Source organism: Haliaeetus albicilla, chromosome 4 (genome assembly GCF_947461875.1).
Source record: "Haliaeetus albicilla chromosome 4, bHalAlb1.1, whole genome shotgun sequence".
NCBI classification, from domain to species: Eukaryota; Metazoa; Chordata; class Aves; order Accipitriformes; family Accipitridae; genus Haliaeetus; species Haliaeetus albicilla.
Window position 1 is genome coordinate 41,447,027 of NC_091486.1, and position 21,860 is coordinate 41,468,886.

A 21,860-nucleotide genomic window follows, 5' to 3' on the forward strand; every position below is an offset into this window, starting at 1 on the left:
TATAATTCTAAGAAGACATAACAATTCTTGTGCTTTAAAATCCCAGTACCTAGATATAGTGCAAGAGGTAATTATGTTGCAGTTACTTCCTAAGTTCTTAATGTCTTCTGAGAAGATGTTTGACAAAGGTTGTTTAAGTAGAAGTTGCACTGTATAATATGTGTGTCTTTTTTCCAGTTTATTGAGAGAACATTCAATTGATGGCACTGGCTGGGCTCCAACTAGAACATTAAAGGTACTATTTCCTTTTAGATATGTACGTCGGACTAGATATATCTTTTAAAATACTTCTATGGACTTGGAAAGAGACAAATAATGCTGTTTGCTCCAGAAACAACTGGGTTTTTGTCTTTCAACAAGTGTTGGTGGCAGTACTGAAAGAAGTACAGTGCTAACTGATTATAGAAATGTTTGCTGGTTTTAGCATAACTGCACAAATACTGCTTTGACTGATAAAAGGTTTTGTAGGCGGTATGACTGCAGGTGACCCTGAGAAACCATGCTTGGTAAGGGTGGTCTGCTTTTTTTTTTTTACCCAGGCAACAAGTACAAGAGCATGATGTGAGCAGGACTAAGAGTAATCCATAACCCTTGTAATTTCCATTGTATTGACATTCCTGATAAATGAATAGTCTGTCTTTCCCCTTGCGTCCTCTAACTAGAGGAACTTGGAAAAGTGGGAGGCGAGTTGCATTTGGAAGAAATGCCATGTGGAACACAGAGTGCAGTTACTGCATTGTCTTGAATTCTGTTTCATCCCCAGTGTTCAAAGGGGGGAGCAGCACAGCTGCACTTAGGTATTGCATAAAGCAGGGCCTCTTGGCTGTTTTAGTCACTCCAGTAGGGAACTGCCTCTTCCCTTGCCTCAAATGTCATTTTACCTGAGTCACTAAAGTGTAAGTGAAGTCTGGCCCCTGTAAAATTGCTGGTAGTTGTGCCACTGTGATTGCAGAATGACTTCAGAGGTTGGTCCCACCACAGCTGGGCACTGTTGACAAATTCAGAGTCATGATTCTTGCATGAAATATTCTCAGGGAGATTGTCACAAAGGACATGCGCTTCAGTGCAGTGACTGCTCTTGTCTTGCTATGGGAAGCGGTTGGTTGTCCATTTACTGTTACGTGATGTTGCTGTCAGAAGAGTCTTGCGAGCACTGAGCAATAATCTCCCTTTTGCTTTTACCAGGAACCCTGTCAGAATTGGTTCTTAAAGAATCTTAGTTACACTAGGTAGATAAAGGGTATACATGTCAGGTGTTTGTTTCTTTTCAAAAGGCAAATTGAAAATGAGTTTTATCTAATACTTGATTTCCTTTTTGGCACTATGAATGAGATCTGTGATGTTCTTCATCTGTAAAATCTCTTCATGAGGATCTGACTTTCTGGAAAGTGAAGCAGAATCAGTGCGTGTTCTTTTGTGGGTTTTCTTGAAAGCCCTTTCCCTATTTTTTTTCCATCAGCTAGTATGATTTTGTTTTGCCCCTTGTGTTTCTGTTTTCATATTAGATTAAATCAAGACACTGATGGGGTAATTAAGTTAACTAGTTCTGTTCCTGTCCCTGTATTTCATTCCCAGAGAAAGTTTTTGGACTACAAGTTTTAAGCTTCAGCCAATAGAAAATGAGCACACCAATATTGCAAGTGGACAAGAATGTACATATATTTTTATCTGCTCTCCTAGTTTTGTTCATGGTATCTTACAGAGATTAAAATACTGCAGCATGTTAAAGAGTATGGGTGGGAATAACTGTTGACATTATGCATACTTAACTTCCTATCCTCATGGATATGAGGAAGTTATGATGGAAGATGTGTATTAATCTTAATTTCCATTTTATTCTTGCATCAGTTTGCTAATTGCATGTGATTAATTTCATAGATTAAACATCCTGGAATCTCAACTACCAGGAGACTCAAATTACTGAATATTATGAGGCATTTTAGGGTGTTTTTACCTCCAATAAGTTAAAGAGGAAAAAACCTCCATGACCGCAAACAAAAAAAAAACCCAGGAACTTTGTCTATGGGTGTTGATATGAAAGATTCAGCAAAAGAAAAGGAAATAGTAGCTTAAGTAGCTTTAAAAAAACCAACCAACCAAAAACAACCAACAACCCCCCCCCCCCCCCAAAATCCAGTATCTCCCTTGGATTTTTTTTCCCTATGGGCATTAAAGCACCACAATCGCAAGCTCACATTTATAGCTTTGAAAAAAACAACCCCAAATTGCAGTTTTCATTCCTTACTTCAGAGTCTCCATTTTAAATAAACATGCAGTTTCAGTAAGTGTTCTCTCACTTGTCATGTTGTCACTTCATGTGATTTGAAGTGTCATCACAAAAATAAGTACCACATGTTGGTCCTAACTTCCAAGTTGTGCCTCTGTAGAAATGCTGTTGTTACACTGTGCCTCTAGTACAAAAGGATGTTAAAATAAAGCAGAAATAGCCATTGGGGATGTCAGTAAGCTGCAAGCACTATTCCCCAAACAGTGTTTTTACTTGGGATACATGTTGTAATTAGATAACTAGCATCTGGAGTGAGTCTGTTCTTTGTTAAAGATACTGTTCATCCATTCCAAGTGTGTTCTTTGAAAAGACTAATAAACATGGGAAAGGTGAGTCTTGGTCAGAGCCAGTGTTCCTGATGGCCACTCAATCAGGTGCTATTTCAGATCTTTGGCTGACTGTCACCTGTGAAGCTTTATGCATGCTGCCTTCTGTGTTTTGAAGCTTGATTAGTGTCCAAGTGCTTAGATTCCAGGTTACACACGCTTCTGAGATTGAAAATATGGAATTGTGGTGGTTTATTGACAGTGTGGCCACACAGTCAAGTTATTTGTCAGTGTGTATTAATAATTGTGGTAGGTACACGTTAACTATAGACCACAGAATTAATGAAACAGTGAGTGACTGGAAGCAAATGAGAGCCATGAGATGTCACCCAGGTTACTTTTTCTCTCTTAACACACCACCTGCACCCACTAATCCAGCCTTCCTGAATCCTTTGTTTCCAACATTTGGACACCATGGTTTGGAGAACCTGCTCATCTCTACAAGCGGAATATGCTTGTAGATGTGAATATGTGAATTTGCACAGTAGCACTATGGATAGTATCTGGTCTTGGCCAATGATGGACTTGAAAGTCAGCATTTTATATTTCACTCATCAATAATATGAAGGCAACCCGGTTTTCTGGAGGAATAGTACCCAAATTTGTCCAATAAAGCACTCTGAAACACTGCTAAAATACTTGAGAATGGGGATGTACTGTATCTCTGACAAATTCAGGCATTACTAATGCAGCCGTTCTGAGTGCATTAGTAAAACCATTCAAATAAATAACACAAAACCTCCAAAGCCACATGCACAAACCAGCTCTGCTGTATGCTACTGCATGCTTTCATGTTATGTGCTTAACCTTTTAAAAGGGGCTTAAGTTTTAGAAGTTTTAGATTTTGTCTCATCTTCTGTATCCTTGTGGGGGCAGCAGAGGTCTTAAATGAAAAATCCTTCAAAATAAACTGCTGTGACCTTTTTAACACTTTCTTTAGTATCAAATGGGTAGAAATTTGAAGATGCATTTAAATTATGCCTTTTAATTTTCTGAAATAAAAATTTAAATCTTCTAAGTGCTCTGTAAAAGTTATCTGATAAAATGTATTTTAACAGCATAGAGAATTCTTAACGGGGGGGGGAAGCAACTCAGTTTTGTCTTCTAGTGTTTTGTTGCACTCAGTGTCATCTTATCCATGACTGAATTCTCTTGTAAGTTACTAAGTGCTGAGCGTTACCTTTTTTCCACTTCTTCCTGCTACTGAACATGTTTCCATGGACCACTATGAAAAGCAGCCAGTGCACTAGTGAAGGCACTGAACAATGTGCTATTTCTGAATTCCTGTATTAAATGATTTTTAAATCAGGTTAGAAAGTTGGGCTTTAACCCTGAAACATATCATTGGTAGGTTAATGTTTTAAAACAATCTATATATACTTTTAAAATCACTATTGATGTGATTGTAAACATTTTCTTTATCCATAGAAGCACTCCTGAACCCTAAATGCTTAGATAATTTCTGGTAGCAGTTTGGTCCACAGACTGTGGATTGTGTAAAAACTGATGCAGTGCTTTCTAACTGATCTTTGTGTATTCTTTTACTTCTTTATGGCTAGGTATGAGTTAGCAACAGGAGCTTATTTACCTTTCAGTCTCCGTTCTGTTATGTTCTGCATCATTTTATTCCATACTTCTTTCCTTTCTAAAACAGTATTCATAAAGCTGAGGACTGCTGAAGTTATTTTGGGCCTCTGCTCAGACTGTCTGAACTTGCTTTTCTCCTGCTTTTAGGTTTGATAGTCAAAATCAAAGTTTTCCAGGCAGAAAGCAAATAGATGTTTTAAATTCCATTCTGTTCGCAGATTTTGATGTCTCTGGAGATAACAGCTTCTAAATACCTAGTATTAAATAACGCTGTTGCTCTGATACCCTGCTTCTTCCCCCTCAATAATTCCAATTTCAAACTCAAAAGTGCTTCAGTAGCTCGTGTTAGTCTTCAATGTGCACTTTCTTGTACCTTATTTGTCATGAGTATCATCTGCCTAGTTAAGATGGGCCTCCCTAGTATTCATCTTAGAGGCCTTTCTCCAAAGGTAATGATTTGATTCTATTCATCAGGTTTCTCTCAAATGCTTGTTTTCACTTTGCTATAAAATTATCTTGGGTGATTGATTTTTAAGAAATAAAGGAAAAAGTGGATCTGTGTATTGTGATTGCCTAATTGGTTCTAAAAGTCAATTTGTTCCTTCTGCAATTATCTCTAATAAACTACAACTGGAAATTGGTCAGTGACTGCTTTATGAACCATAAAAATAAAGCACACTTGTGTAACTGGGCTGACTGACTCTGGAGGGCTGAGCATAGTAATGTTAAAACCAGTATTTTAAAAATGAATGATGAATGTTCACAAGGAATATTTGGTCCTGTTTTTCGTAACCCTGTTCTGATAGACCTACAGTTGGTCTCAGATAATTGGAGAACTATTTTCTGTAGGATTTTGATGTTTACTGGTAAGGTGTGTATGCATTTCAGTTCTTTAAAATATCTCAATGAAGAGCTGTTTTTTGTTATTTTCATGTTATTGCTGTCAGGAAAAACAGGAGCAGGTATGGGAAACATTAAGGTAGTCTTAAACTATAGATATGCAGACAGCTTTTTATACCCACTTATAGGAAAACAGTATTTTTTCAGGAATTCCTTTCCCATAACTTCAGAAACTAGGTTAAGAAATACCTGTCTGTGCTATTAGATTAATCTCAAAGGAATTAAGACTCGTTTACAATAAACTATTGCTATTTGGAGTTTATCCTTAAGAGGCTTGCTTATTAGTGTTTAATACTAAATGGGAAAATATGCCCTATTTGTTGCATTGGTTCTGATGTTGTCTTTAGGTAGTAAAATTACTTTTTTTTAAATCATGCAAATATCAAACTGTAATCTCTTAGAGAAATAAATCAGGGGGTCTTGACTTCATTTTTCCAGTTACGTTTACCTCAATGTTTAAGCATAAACCTGAGTAGTTTAAAAGCTTTGGTGTAAGCACAAAACTTTCGTTCATTGTCTTAATGAAAATAGGTGGTCTGCTGTCAAAATTATGTGTAATTAGTGTAGAGGAGTATTTTAAACAGACAATAACTGTCCCTGTCTTCAGGATGAACAGAGAAAAGTAAACCTGTATGTTCTGTGTTGTTCTCATTAATTCTTCCTGCTTATACTATTTTTCTCAGCCAGCATTATGGTAGCATTGTTCTGCTATTGATTTACTCAAGTCCTATTTTGGAATGGGTCTTTGTACTGTATGTATAAATGTCAAAGCATGTGCTTGTAAAAGCTGCCTTCCTGGATGGAGTATGTTTGTCCCCCATACTGGTAAAGTAAGGAGGAGAAAGTCATCAAAAGGGGAAAGCTAAAGGCTTCATGGCAGTGACAAAGAGCACAAATGCTAGCTCTTATAGCCCAGGAGGAGAACTTACAGTATAGCTTGGCAAAGAGTTTCTTGATCTGATATGAATTTTACATCCATCTCCTGGGATGTTCTTGGTCATGATCACCAAGGGTACAAAACTGAGCACCTGAGAAATTGTATGTGTGATCTTAAGGGGGAGATGAACCCTGTCAAGGTGTCTGCCTCCTCATGGTATAGACCGGTATAGAGCCTCTGAGCACTGGGGAGAAACAAATTGCCCTGTGTGTGGTTACAATCATTCACTGCATACAGGTTTCAAATACAGCATTAAGCAGAATACCTGTTTTTTCAGGTGGTGTGCCTTCACCTGTCTTCCCTGGTATCATACAGGAATTGAGTCAGGTGGGTGTTGTTTCAGGCAATGTGCCCTTGCCTCCTGCACTGTTGCCCACTTAAAGACTTTTTATACCACCTTATTCCTCCTTGTACCATTTCCAAGAGGCATGGTGGTGCCTGTCACCCAAGCCTGCTCCCCACCTGGAGAAGTGTTTGGCACGGTGGGAGGGAAGAAGTGGGGTGTGTTTAATTCTGTGCCTGCAGCAGCTATTCCAGAAGGACACCCCAAATGAGCTGCCACCCAGGCATGTGGGGGCTTTTTTGTCTGAGGAGCAAGACATGCAGAATAACTTTCTTGGAGTCCTCACCTCCTCAGCCATGCTGTGCTTGACTGGCTGTAGATTTTATGGCTGACCTTCTGACTGAAACACTGTTCAGAGAAGGACTGTGCCTGTTCATCTGTCAGTACTCTTTCTGGGTTCACACCCAGCTCATCCTCTTCATTTGCAGAGCTGCCTTCTTCCCTTACATGCAGAGAGCACTTGGAGGTCCAGTTCTATGTGTTGATCTCATGGAATCTCCTAGGACCACATAGCACAATGTCTTCTGCTGCCAACACCTTTACTCTTTCCCACACTCAAAGTGAGTAACAAAACATCTGCTTGCAAGCAGATAGCTTTAGGGAAAGGCCACCACAGCAGCAGCTGTACTAGTAGCTTAACAGAAACAGGTCAGTGCAAGTGTTTAGTCTTATGCTTTATTCACTGAAGACTTATTCTTTATTTGCTGAAAAGGTGTGAGGTGAGCTGTGTGGGTCTTGATCACAGGAATCTGTGAAGGAGAGAAGAGCAAGCCTGTTGGCCATTGCATGTCCCTGAAGGTATGGGCACTGATCTGTTGCAAATGGCTTTGTCACAAATAACGTGGACTCCTTCAAAGCTATGTTCTGTTCTTGTCAGTGCAGCAGGAGCAGAACCCACAGTGCTACTGCACAAAGTGCTGCTGCTGAAGAAAGCAAGACCATTCTCTCTCCATGCACGAATATATACACATACACACATGTATGTATATATATAATCTTTCTAAACTACTTCTACTGAAAGCCTTATTCCCTGGCCACCCTAAAAATGCATACAGAAAAGTGGTAGGCTTTTAGAGTCAAATGTGGGAGAAGTGCAAGAGGGTTGCTGATGCTAGCTGAGATGAGGAGCAGACTGACAGGGTGTCCCCGGATGTGTCCTTGAAGGGATAGGAGGAGTAGGCTTAAGGTACCCTCTTCTCCATATTCTCTTGTGTAATGATTCCAGGGTGTGCATAACTGAGCTAGAAGTGTTATCGTGTGCTCCCAACTAAAGATCTGTTTCAGATCCTCTGTAATGAGGTGGTTCGTGTCAAACCCTCCCCAACTGGCAGTTGTCCTGAGGCTTGAGAACAGGGCCTTCCTCTTTCATCTGCTGTGATGATGTCTTTGGTTCTCCTGATACTTCTTGGCAGTTATGAGATCAATCACTGCCTGATACTGCCACTGGATCCTGGTGCTCGAGAAGCTTTGGACCCACTTGCAATGCGTGTTTATGGCATCCCTTCCTCAGGGCCTAAGCTGCACACCTTCTTGTATTTTCTGTTGCTGAAGGTGACATCAGCATTGCAGAAGACAGCTCTAGGGAAGCAGTGAAACACGAGGGGATAGATACAGAAGAAACATTAATTCAGGGAGTAGCAGCAGAAGGTAGAGGCAGGTACAGAAGAGAGAGGTTTTGAACCAGTAAAGAGGTACGTGAGGAACAACAAGAGAGTCACAACCATTTGAGGGCCGTTGGTTGTCAGCAAACATGAAAGGATGTGCACCACTTGTCTCTTTCCATAATGTCAGTAGTACTTCAAGGTGGTGTAGGAGCTCCCAGTGGTTCAGAGCCTTTTTTGGTATGGTTTGGAGGCTAGTGTCCTCTTTGTTGGTCCAGATCTCTACATCCCTGCTTGGTGCTGGAGGCCATGTGGCATGCATCTGCAACAGGATGTCTGGCCTGACTTTATCCAGAAGTTTGTTCTGCTCACACAACTGCACTGACCCCATGGACAGTGGGGACAGGTAGATATCCAGCTTCAAGGTGGCACTGCTGCTCTGAACCCAACACTGACCTCGTCATCGGAGCCCTGCTCGCTGTGCAAGCCCCTGGCCTGAGATGCTTCTCACGAGGGCTGCGCTGTCCATTGTGGCTCTGATTGGTACCAGGGACTGGGCAAAGCCTGTGTGTGTTCCGTGAAAACCAAGCAAGGGAGACTTAGTTGTTATAGTCAAAGGGGTTTATGAATGTCCTTGTTGATCACAATTTAGATAGGTATTTGCAGCTGTTGCCAAAGGCACAGCTTTACCACAATGTACCTTTCAATGGTTCAAGTCTCCCTCTGTAAAGGAAGTCATCTAAAGAAAAGTGCAGTGCAAAAGACTTAACGTTTCTTCGATACTTTTGCTCTCTAAAGTGCTTAAAATGTCCATTGTTACTGCTTTCATTTCTTTCCCTTTCTTCTCCACCTCTAAAAATTGAATAAGCAGCAGACAAAAAACCTTCAGATCCAGTATTTGGTAAAGAGAAGTTATAAGCCACTGAATACAATCTTCTATGTAGATCTGACAGTATTCTATTTTTCTTAAAATAAGCTTCAGGAAGTTTTTGTGCAGGGGTGCATTGTGTTGTATTTTGATTTTATAAATCTGCTTTATCTGTTTTGTAAAGAGTGGTTTTATTTTTTTCCCCTCTGTACATGTCCCAGACTGGCGAAAATACTTACACAAATCAATGTCTTTTGTACAAACCTTTGCTTCATAAGACTTGCTAAAGCTTTCTTTTTCTCTCTTTAATGGCTTCTGGCAAAGCTAAATCTTTCTTTTAAATAGAGTAGCTGTTATTACTAGCATGTTTTTAAAGAGTGATTCAGTAAAACAGTGCAGTACATTAGTAAGTCTAATTAAACTATGCTTGTTTTCCCCAAATTGTTGATTTCTGAATATGCAATTTTTGTCAACTTTAATCAGTTGAGTAGACTGGTCTCCGGAGGGCGATCACTTTAGTGTTCGTAATCACTGTAGTGTAGTTCATTAAGAAGCTATCACAGAATTCCCCTGGGAACGATTTATAAAAGATTATCTGCTTGCTCTGAAGTAACCTTGGGGACAAATGTCAAGGAGTCAGTAACAAAAGTAAGGGATTTTAGACAAGTGCTCCTGCACACTTGGCAATTTACAACTGTCTTGATCTGGGAGAGGAACAGACTATAATTGTTCCTGTTTTCTTCCCTCTAGTATACTTGAGCATAGAAGAAATCGTTTTCCAGCCTTCCTTCTTTTTTTGTGTTTGCTAATTGGAGCAGTTCATGCCATTTAAATTACCCAAAGCCCTCTAAGTAAGCTACTGTTGTTGTGTTTGGGTGGGAAGCATGAGCTGGGATCGCAGGCACATGAGAATTGAGATGGCCTTTGTGGTTGATTGAAGAAAGCTGATGTTCTCTTCATTGCCTAATGCCAGGTGGAAACAGTGTTTTTACCTGCCACAGGAATTTTTTAAAATACTATAGCAGCCTTATATGCAAGATTAGAGAGGAGCTGGACAGGGAGAGGAAATGTAAAAGAGAACATTTTATTTGGGAGAAGACTGCTAAGGAGGGAAGCAGGGGGTTTTGTAAGCTAAAAAGTGCGTACTATCTCTGGCATGAAGAAATACTTTTTTTTAACCCCTTGGACCAATGATAAGTTTTGTGCACTCAGTTACATTGTAGTGATTGCAGAGAAGTGGTTAGTCCCTGGGGGAAATCCAAGATGTTTGTGGAGGCATGTCGAGGAGGCAGAAAGAGAAGTCCAACAGAGCCTGGGTAAGGTAGGACTGGGTAGGATGAAAGGTGCTTGGTTTTCTGAGATGCAATGAAGAGAGAAGGAAGCTGGGCTTGTTTGTAAGAGATGATGGAAGAAGGTGAATGGAAGTGCAAAGCCATCTTGAGCTGGTGCATAGGCAGACAGGACAGTAGAGAGCTGCCCTAGGAGACAGCCATGCAGTGGCCTGACTTTTCAGCATGCTGAGTTTTCGGGTGTAATTTCAAGCCCTTTTCCAAACTGTGATGTACAAAGCTTGACGCTTGTTTTATTGGAGTTCCTGCTTCAGTTTGTTTAAAAAAAAAAAAAAAAAAAAATTGCTTCAGATATCTGCTTGTATAAATGGCTGCTGCTCCTTTCATTGATCTGAATGGGTTAAATTGTATACAAAAAATGGTTTAGCAATGAACTCTTATTTTATCAGCCTATTAGATCAGAAATGCTCCTTGGATCTCTACAGAAATTTCTTTGGTTGGAAGTTCATTAGCTGCTTTTGTCTGGCTTGTTCTCTGCTTAAAGTAATGTATTAAATATACTTTGCCTGTTAAAATAAAATCTTAATTTACAATTTACATGTTTACTCTCTTTTCAAAAGAAGTGCTGTGTGGTTATATTTCCAAACATGAGCAAGCATAGCTAAACACTTGTCTGTGACATGGTTTCAATGGCATCACTTTTGTGAAGTGCTTGTGAACACTGCCACTTGGGAAGATTTGGTGACTAAATGAATTAGGACCTCCTACAAATGCAGTGCTTTGAGACTTTCTAGCCTCAGGAGAGGCTATTTCAAAAGCTGTATTTAGGATTTTGATTCATTGCTCTTGAACTTTAAACACTGCTGCAGGGGCAGATTTTTTTTCTCATTTGGCAAGCTGTAAATAAATCTGTGGGCAGGGGTTTAATGTAACCTTTCACTCAAATGCAATACATAAATACTCAAGAATTAAAAGGGGTAATTATAAAGGGTTATTTATTAACAGCCTGTTGTTCTTCTGACTTGCTTGTGTTGACTTCCCTATGCTTGAGCTCAAAATAGTGACAGTGCCAAGGAGCAGAGCGTGTTCCTTCCTTATCCCCTCTTCCACTGTGGATTTAACCAGGTACTGCTCTTTAGTTCAAGTATGATACTTTAATCTTCTGAACTAACATAGTAGAGAGGAATTAAAAACACTTACTTACCTGAGACCTGCATGCACTTGGCTCATGAAGGCATCTAATGTCATGGGTGACGTCTGTGCTGATACAAAGCCTCCGGGAGACAAGGGGGACAGGGAGAGGGCCTGCCTGGGCACAGCTGGAGCAGAAACCAGGTAAAGCAGTTTGGGAATTATGCAGCCTTTTCTGCAGGGTCTGTTCTGAGCAGACCATGCTGCTTCATTACGAAAAGCGCAAGAGGTCCTTGGTTTCGCTCTGAGGTTACCCCTCAATAGTGGGTGTGCTTGTACTCTAACTTTGATGTTAAGCATGTAGGAGAAATTAGACAAAAAGAAGCATTGTAAAGGAAACAGCCTTGTCGGGTATTTGCCACGTGAACAAGCAGATCCCTGTGTCTGATTCTGCTTTTGCAAGTAGATTCTCTCATTGAAGTGGAGCAGCACAAAGGTGTGCATTATTAACATTGTAAGGTGACATCTGCCCTGCTACTATGTGTGAAGATAACCTTTAAAAATTCTTGTACATAGGGTTACCTTTCTGTTTTCAGAGTATTTAAACCAGAAGTTCAGTAAGTGTTTGAAGCCAAGGACGATGTCTTACTACATTAAAAGAAAACAGAAGGTTTTGAACTGTTAAATCTGACAGGATCTTTGATGGCTTGCAAATCCTTTTAGTAAATCAGGAAAAATGTGAAGCAAGTGTTCAGGCAGGTGCTTATCTGCATGCAGCAGGCAGCTCTGCTGAAGTCAATAATGCAAAGTGATTATTTTTGCAATGCAACAGTGTCAAGTTTTTCAAATATGAAATACTTGCTTCATCTGTTCCATCCCACTTCCCTTTCTCAATATCCTAGATTTAAATCCAGGCTAGCCTCAAACTCATTACAATAAGTGTTGCCCTCTGGTAGTAATTTAGCATTACTTTTTATGGAGGCATGCAAGGGTATAAAATGAATCCAGCAAATCATAAAACTTGAATAGGTGGAAACATCAGAAATGATTCTGAGAATTTCATATGTAAGTTATTCAGTAATAATAATAATCCTTTTATGCTTTTTGGTGTCTAGAATGGCTGTGAAAATATACAGCATTCTGCAAACTCACAGACTTACAGAGGTTTTTACTGTTTTTTTTTTTTTGTGGTGGTTTTTTGGGTGTTTTTTTTTTTTTTTGATAGAACTCTGTGCAGAGTCAGCCTGAATGAGTCAAGTGTCCCAAAGCCTTAAAACCAGGGTTTGGCAAATAAGAATCTGGTAGCAATTTAGGTAAACTTCAAAAGTGGGCGTTTATGGAATGGGAAAATAATTTGATGTAATTCACATTTCTGTTTTGAGTTGCAATGTTTACTTGTGTAAGGTATGGCTCATTGCTGCTTGTACTGGAGCAGAAGCTGTTTTGTCTGGAGAGACAATCTGAAGTGTCCTAGTGGAGAGGCTCTGGGAGACTGAGGGCTTCAGCACTGTTAAATGTAAAGAGAAGGTGAGCTCTTGAGGATTTCAGAATCAATGTGACTGAGTTGCTCTTTTTTTTTGTTGTTTCTTTTTAGTGATACTGGTAAGCGGTTGAACAGTTGTGGACAGTTTGCAACCCTGTGAGTGCTGTTTTGGTATTCAGGCAGGATTTAGAAATGGACAGGCCCCAGTATGCTAGTGTGAGTTCTTCATAGTGCTTTAGGATGTTTTTTAACACTCGGTATTGTTATTCTGCATCACATTCTCCAGCTACAGTCTGCTGTCACATGGTGTAGATGAAAGTCGATCCTTAAAAAGTTAATTTATTCCTGCTTCTTCAAGTGGAAGAAAGCAAATTACCATGGTTTAGTAAGGTCCCATTATCAAAGGTTGTGGGAAACACACATTGAGTTAAAATTGGATGCAAGAAATTCTTAACACCCCCAAGACATTCAGTCTGCTGTCCTGAAGGACAGTACAGCCTTTGAGGGCAGCAGTGGACAGGGCTCCTGACCTTTAGGGGTCGAAGCATCTGCTGGGGCAGAGCGGCTGGCTGGAGACGGGGGTGTTCTCAGCCGTCCCTGGTTACACACCCTGAATCAGTCAGTCCTCGGGCTGCATCCATGCCAGGGGTAGCAAACGTAGGGGTACCAGAGCGGAGCAGACCCCTGTGCTGTGCTGCACACCCTTTCGTGCCTGAATGCAGGAGAGTGAAGTAGAAGCTGATACCTTCGTGCCTGTTCCTAATCTTCACACCACTGAAATCCTCCTTTAATCAGTGACTTTGGCTTATTTTTTTCTCTAGCACCACTTCACTGTACAAATAGTTTATCCCCAGGATTCCTTAATACAGTTTTCCATAGTACCATGTTTTGCTAACCTCTGCTATGCCCAGTTTCTGTGACAGTAGTTGTAGTTGAACAACAGAACTTAAATAAAGGGTAAAATTATGACTTTCATCCATTATTTGAAATAGTCCATTTTCTCACACTTACCAAGGAATTGACAGTATGGTCGTTTGGGATTGGGGATGACTGCTCAGCACTGTAGTCTTAAAATGTATGGATAACTAATTCTTAGGTGTCTCGGGTATGCCCTTTTTTGCAGTTTATGTGTGTGGGCTGCCACTAAAGATGATGAGTACATTTGAAAGAATTGCTGTCTTTGCCACACCTGATGATTTCAGAAGCTCCATTAGGAGAAGATACTGAAACTGAAAACACTGTCAATATCAGCTTTGCCGGGCAGATTCATGTTATTAAAAGCAGATAAACTGAGTAGTCTGTTTGTACAAGATCAAAGGAAAATTGGTTTGTGAGAGGCTGTTGTCCGGATAATGCTGACACTGTATCTTTTTCATTAGGACATAATTGGATAGCATTCTTAAGGGATATGGATTTCTGTGGTCCACCACTCTCAGCAGAGGGCCTGGAACAGGAAGCCAACTGAAATACACTCATTTATTGAAGTTCTTTGTCGTGGATAGGAAGTTTTTACTTTGAGGCTTTATTGTGAAAGGTACATTTTGGCCATGAAATGATTAATGTGCAGTGTTTGTCCCACTACTGGAAATCAGGCAGTGTGGTTTTCATGGGTAGGCAGTCAAGTGCTAGCAGGCTGTAAGGGCAGGAGGTGCAATGCTGATCTTACTTAATTGTCTGGTAGGTGTGAGCTCCAGTCCCGAGACTTCAGTGGGATTTTGCAGCTGGGTAGCTTAGTTATGCTGCTACTAAAGAAAATAGTCTTTCCTCTAGGTAGAAAAGCTTAGCCTCAGAGTTGGTGGTAGGTGATGCTTTTAAGTTTCTTTCTATGATATTTGGATCTTGTGCATTTTCTTACTCTCTGAAGGTTGTAACTGAGGATGTGGACTCTTAGGTCAATGCTAGTGGAACCCTTTTGGAGATGCGCACCCCAAAATAAGCTGTGTTTGATGGCACCATTTGGACACAGATTCCCCTAAAGCTTCCTGTTTGCAGGAATTGCAAACACTCTCTATTCATCTGTGGTTAAATAGACACTTAAAGCCAGTAAAATTGAGACATATGCTTGTATAAGAATGATATTTTTTCTGTACTCCTTAATCTCTTTTCCTCTGATATTTTGACACAGTTTCAAATATGTCTGACACTGTTTTAATTTTTTTAGTTTTAAGAATGCATTGATGAATTAAGTTTTATACCCATCCTTTGAACTAAGCAGTGCAGTCAGTTGCTGGCATATACTAAGGTGGTATTGCTCTCCTTGAGCAGAGAAGCAACAGGAATAAGGCTCCTATACACACAGAAATATCTGAACTTGTATTTGAATATACAGTATTTGGGTTTTGGTGACTTCTAAATATCAAGCATCCATGAAATGGGAAAGCTTTTTCAATATTTTGATTTAAATTAGTAAAACATCATCCTTAATCTAGATTTGATTTCCAGTAATTTCACAGATTAATAGAAAAGTAAAGTATGAGAACATGTTCAAAACACCTGAAATGCATGCCTAACTGACTGTGCTTTTCCTTTGCAGGATGTTGTCTGGGGGTTAAACTCTTTATTTACTGTAAGTAAATGAATATTTTGCATATTCACTTTCCTTTTTCCTGCCTCATTTGGTTTCAGCATCACCTAATGTGAACCCTGTCTGTTGCTTCTTAAACTTAAGGTCATTATTTTCTTTGGCTTCAGTGGGTGTTGTATAAAATCAATTTGTGCTTTTGTTTGTGTAACTGCAAGACTCATACAGATGGTCTGAAATGCCAGCTTTTTCCTACATCGTTTTTACTTTTGGTTACAAATCTATCATGGGATATTTTGCTAACAAGTTACTTGGGATCTTCCACACAGTACGAAATTCCTTCTGCTGGTCGGCAGGAAATAGAAATTCATGTTGCTCTGAGAAGGAATTGTGTTGGTGTTACGTTTTTTTAAAATTATGTTTAGGAATTAATAACTGCCCTGCAGTCTCATTCCTGTTTTGAACACTTATATTCCTGTTCAAGGACCTCGGTACCCACCCACACAATTTGCATAAGCCCTGACTTGTCACAGAAATTATACGATTTTGTTCAGGGATTCCATTTTCCCCCTTTTCCTTAGATTGACAGGAGCAAAAAACCTGTGCCTCGTAATTACAGGAGCAACTTGAAAATGGAGGAGAGGGCAGGAAGCTGCAAGAGGCAGGCAGGATGCAACAGCTGCTTTTGCCCTAAAAGCAGAGAGAGGTTAAGTGTTTACTGTACAAAAGCTGCCTTTTTAGGGAGCCCAGGATTGTGGTCCCCTTCCACAGCTATTGCTGCTGGGTAGGAAGGTCAGGAGAAAGCAAAGAAAGGCACTAACTTGGTCACCATGTTTGTTATCGACTCTGGAGAGAACTACCCCAGCCACTCCAGGGTATATGGAGCAGGCTGTGAAAAGCTTTGGGTGAGGAGCATTGCTGTGGGCTTTGCTAGCCCCAGCCTGTTTTCAGAGAGAGGAATTCCTTCCACCACTACCTGCAGGAGGAGGGGCAAAGCAGTGACTGTGCTCCCAGCACTGTCACCAGGATCATGGTGTGTTTCTAAAACCTCTAGCGTAGACCAAGGCAGTGGCTGGCTACAATCTCCTAAGCTTTCCAAAGGCTTGATTTGTTTCGACAACTTCTTTTGGTTAATTGATTTAGAAGATTGGAGAGCATTTGCCTTTTCAACAGAGTAATTGCATTTCACTGTTAGTCTCCCACTGCATGCTAAGTAACTGGAAGAAAGTGAAATCCGCTGGAGGTACAAAGGAGTGCCTTTGGAGGCAGAACTGTATGTAAAAATAATCCGTTGTGCAAACAGCTGCAGAGAGTGATGGTCACGCATTGGAGACCACAGGGATTTGTCATGGCTGGTAAGAGCCATGCTTCCCAGCTTGCCTCTTGGATTTCCCTCACGCCCAGCTTCTTATAAATAATTGGTCTTTGAAAAGCTGGCACTGGATCATACTGGCCTTGCAGATTCTTTTGAGGTTTTCTTGGAGGAAGTGAGTGAAAATGAGGTGGATTGGTGTCCTGGTTTGAATGAAATGGGAAGTTTGCTGCTTGAAAACGAGTTGGAGAGTGACGTGAGCCTTTCACACTTGTGAAACGATGGTGCTTCACTGCTGTCACAGGCTAACCTTAAACTGGGGAAAATGATCTGGGCTGCAAGCAGAATAGGGGTTTTTGTGATTCAATGTTATTTTTTATAATTCCTCTTTTACCAGCATCTTGGTTTCCTTTGGTTTTAACCCTAGACACTTTCTCCTTCCAAAGTTAATGTTTATTAAGATTAAACTGACAGACCTGAGATTGATTTTGATTATTTCTGCTCCCTGGCCCCACATGCCCTTAGCTCTTGGGGTCTTTGCACTCCCTTTCCTCTTGGCCCTATTTTTCCCATTGCACTAAAACTTTCCTGTCTGTCAGGCTCCAGGTTATGTAGTTTCTTCACAGAGGGAATTAAATTGCTTTGCTATGGAGATGGTATTAAGGAAGCTCTTCTTGCTTTATCGCCAGGCTGTTTGCAGGTTTGTTTTTTTTAAAGGGTTTACTTTAACCTTGAATAAAAATCAACAGGAATTGTGCGTTCTGAAGCTTTGAATGTTCCTTCAAAATTTTATTTAAAACTGTTTTCAAATAGAAATGCATCACTGCCAGAGAGAAGTGTCACGGGGCTGTGTGGGCATGCTACCAGATAGGGACAAATGCCCTGCTGCTGTTGTCCTTTGACTTGAGATTTGGTTTGCAATTATCAGACTTATTTGCATCTACCTTTGGCAGGGATACCTACCAAGATAGTGAGAAAATGGCACTACACTTGCTGGTCTTATTCGCTTTGTTTCATTATCTTGTTCATTAGGGCTTTGGATTCCTTGACAATGCAGTGACTGGGAACCCTATAATGTTCTGTGTTTATTTTCCAGGATCTTTTGAATTTTGATGATCCTTTGAACATTGAGGCTGCAGAGCATCATTTGCGTGACAAGGTGAGTCAGTGGTTTATTTAAAGCATGTTGTTCCTAAACAAATACACATACTGTACTCGGGGATTTCCAGTCAGTCCTTTTAAAGCATTTGAGGTGGTACTTCAGGCAGTTAAGTGGCTTATTGTATCAGCAACCAGTTATTCTAACAAAATGTGCTTTATCTGGGAAAGTAAACTCAACACAGTAGTGTTATTCACCATATGCTAGAATTGTTGACCATAATGTAGTCATATCCCCAAAATAGATGATCTTTTTCTTCTTGTTTCTGAGATTTTCCCTGAAGTTGTACACGTTCTGTGCAGCAAATGGTAGTGAATTGGTTTGGCGCAGTTATGTAAGTAGCCTTTACCTTAAAAGACCTACAAAAAGATCTCATTCTTCTCTTGCCTCTTTCAAAATGCAACTTTTTTCTTCACAACTCTTACATCTTGCATACTTTTATTAAGCCAGGAGAAATCTGGGCATGTTTGAAAGACAGGAGTGGAAATTTTATTTTCTTTTTACTGATTCTGTTTGTTCTGTGTGTATTATGGACTGGGCAAAGCAAAACATGGTATTGATTAGTGGCCTCATGAACACCTGTGAGATTTACCTCTCAACTGAGATTCAGCATGGAGGTAGAGGTGAACAAAGTACTAACTTTTCCATTGTATGGATCTCTGAAGCTTTGTCACATTACATTATATGGATGCATACCTCAAGCATATAAAAGTTGCACTTGGCATGTTCAAGATCTCTTTGTTTTAATTAAACTCTTCTGATACTTTTGTTGAAGTTAACCTTAAAGATTGAAGAAAGTTTCCAGGTAAATGTTGATTTGAAGAGTTCATTGAAAATGCAAAGTCAGGCAGTGCACCTGATTTAACTCATTTTTTCAAGAGGAAACATCAGGATTGTAAGATCATCTTTCTAGCTGTTTTCTTGTTTAATGAGATCTTGTAGCTATTCTGCTATTTGTCAGTGTCTTCAGGGCTGGGGTGAAACTGTAAGCCTAAGGTGAGAAAAATTTGGTAGGCACCTACTCTCAAAGAGGTTTTTTAAATGGTTATATCATTTTGGCAAGGAGTGCCAGGAAGCCTTCCAAGCCATAAAACACTGAAAGTAGTCACAGAGGGCATACAGCCAGAGAAACAAAACCAGTATAGTGATGGTAGCAGGCCGACTCATTTTCTTTGTTTGCATTGTTAGACTGAATTATTGTCTAATACCTTGCCAGGGAAATTTGTAGCTCTTTGGGAATGGTGAGGCTACACACCTATTGCTGAGTGTCAGATTTGGCACTTGATTTCTTCTAACTGGCAAAGGAAAAGCAGTTTGGTGTCTGGGTAGGTGTAAGGAGACATGCTCCCGTAGTACTAGTACAATCTTGTGTCAGATGTGCTGAGGCTGTAATAGGCAGGCCTTACCAGTGTTTCGAGTAAATTGTTAGACCTCAGACCAGCCAGCCAGTAATGTCCTCTTCCCAAAGAGTGACGAAATGCTGAGAAACCACTATCCTGCATCTCTCAACCTCATTCAGAAATTGGAAATCTTGGGAATCCACAGAAATTAAGAATGTCACGTGCTTTTAGAAACACACCTCCCTTAAAAAACAGAGAAGTGAGCACTCAAAATACATACTGCTACACTAATAGCATGGAAGTTTGGTGAGGTTTTTTTGGGTGTTGGTTTTGTTAGAGTTGTTTTGTTTTGTTTTTTCCAGATAACAGCAGCTGTGGAAGAAGTGAAAGGGAAATTGAGTGGGTTTTTTGACAGTCTTCTAAATTAAAAATATTTTTGGAACAAGCATTTTTTATTTAGTAAACTCTTAAGTATTCTCCTCATAGGCATCTGTAAAATTATATTCTGCCATGTTAATTTTTTTGGAGGTTATATGAATTTAGTTTAGGTATTTAATTGATAGTGACAGCACCAGATAGTGCTCAGTTTTCCATAGTATGTCTTAGAGCAGCATCAAGACAAAAACCAATGATGCCTGTCTGGAGACAATAAATTATGCAGGGGAGGGAAATGTCTGCTTTTATAACTAGCCTCAAAGGATGCAATTGCAGTGTGAGTTAGTTTTTGTCTCTATTGGGCATAGGTGTCATGTAGGGTATAAGCACTTTGTTGTGAAGTCAAACTGCTGTGGTCCTGTCCTTTCCTGTTTCTCAAGAAAATACTTGCAGTGCATGATATGATTAATATGGGAATGCTAATGAATTTTCCTTGAGACATTTTTACATGTGTAATACAATTATACAAATAGTATATATGTAATATATATATGCCCGCATGCACAATCTATATACTAACAGATGTGCAAATATATCTATATACAAATAGTTTTGTACGCAAACATCTGTGTCTAACATGCTGTAAGAGAATGCCTCTGGTCATTTGACAGCATGGGAGTATATGGCTTGTAACAGGCAAAACAAAGGCATCTCGAGCTGTCTTCTGTGGTTCTCCTGGAGGAGATAACTCAGTATTTCACTGATGTAATTTCAGATTTGAAATCCTGGAATCTCTTTGCTAACATTCCAGGCTAAGTGTGGCTGCCGGAGAGGTTAACAGCTAACTTGAAGCCTGCCTCTTGTTATTGAAAATGGGAGGCTGGAGTTCATTCAGTTCCATAGGCTGGTATTAAGTCATCAAAAATGACTGCCGCCTTGCAGATGGTGGAAGAAGTCATATCATAGATATCAAATCCTTATTATTGATTCTTGGAAAACAGTTCTGCTGTGAATGTTTGTGTTACAGATCAGGCTAGAAGGGACAGTTACAATCTCTTCCTGCATAAGGGACCTCTTCATTTTTGCATTAAATCTATGGCTTATACCTGAGCACATAGTTGTAGCTTTTGGGAAAGCAGCCTTGTTCTAAGATGTAAAAATAATAGAAAATTCAGAGCTCAAGTTGTTCAATTAATTGCTTTTAAAAAACTGTGTCTTACCTGAGATCTGAGTTAGTGCAGCTTCAGCTTCCAGCCCTCATGAGCCTCCTTCAGCTTGAGGAAGGAGCTGTCAGTTACTAAACTTCTTCCCTTCCAGCTTCCTTCAGCCAGTGATCACTTTTACGTGAATTTTTTTAGAGTACATATGATTGTTTATGCAGCTTTAGTAATTCTACAAGTCTTCCTCACACACTTTGCAAGATGTCAGTAACTTTTTGGAAGGCAGTACAACAAATTTGGGCAGAATCATCAACATCCATTTTCACAAATGCTAGACAAAGAGATTATCTCAATATTCAGACTTGCTAGCCCTCTACTTATGTATCCAAAAAGTACCTTATCAGCTACAGAAGTGATCTAGAGACCTATGTCATAATTGGTCATTTAATCAAAAGACCTTTTCAGTGACAGAGGATGCTGTCTGCCTCTTTGTGTGACTTTTAATTAATTTTGCAGAGATAGGATCCCTGTATTTGTCTGCATTAAATGGCACTGTTCAAGTGATTTCCTCGTCATTGTGATCAATTTTGTAAGGCTTCAGTTTTGCCAATTGTGAGTTTATCTTATGATTGTCACCAAGTGATATTGGATGCTCCAAAGCTTAGTTATGCACATGGTAATGTTTTTCCATATATGCAGTCAGATGTCCCCCCTTTCAGCTTAGGAGCTCAATCTCGTGTTCTCTTGTTGTGCACCTCTGAGAAGGCTCTCTCCTCTCGGTATCCTCCTCATCAGTATTGGCGGGCTGCTTTTAGATCCCCCCAAAGCCTTCTCCTCCTCACCAGCAAGCCCAGTTCCCTCAGCTTCTCCTCGCCCCATGGCCTTCCCAGCAGTGCTGTCCCCAGCCTGGCATCTGGGACTGTCCCTGTGCAGGGGCTGAGTGTGTCCCAGTGGCAGGGCTTTACATTTGGCCTTGCTGGGCCTCCTGAGGTTGCTGTTGGCCTTTCCTCCAGCCCATGCAGGTCCCTCTGGAGGGTGGATTTGCCCTCCAGCGTGTTGACTACATCCTCTTTAGTGACTGTATTTCTGTAGATCTGGCGCCAGTTTCCACATGCAGCCAGTTCTTAAACTGAAACCTTCTTGCAAGGTTGTTGACTGTGGCTTTCAGCATTTAATAAAGCATTCAGATAAAATTGCAGTTTCCCTTCAGTCTTTCTTCCCCCTACACCCCTCTGCCTTCA

The 21,860-nt window shown here is 40.2% G+C and overlaps 1 protein-coding gene across 6 annotated transcripts in view; it reads left to right on the forward strand.

Annotated features, from left to right (window-relative positions):
* UBE2F (ubiquitin conjugating enzyme E2 F (putative)) overlaps positions 1–21,860 on the forward strand; it is an 86,272-nt gene that overhangs the window by 37,533 nt on the left and 26,879 nt on the right. For all 6 annotated transcript variants that reach the window (XM_069782100.1, XM_069782102.1, XM_069782103.1 and 3 more), the window contains 3 exons: positions 178–235; positions 15,286–15,318; positions 17,682–17,744. In XM_069782100.1, coding sequence (XP_069638201.1) covers positions 178–235; positions 15,286–15,318; positions 17,682–17,744 — 154 coding nt within the window. The remainder of the gene's footprint in view (positions 1–177; positions 236–15,285; positions 15,319–17,681; positions 17,745–21,860) is intronic.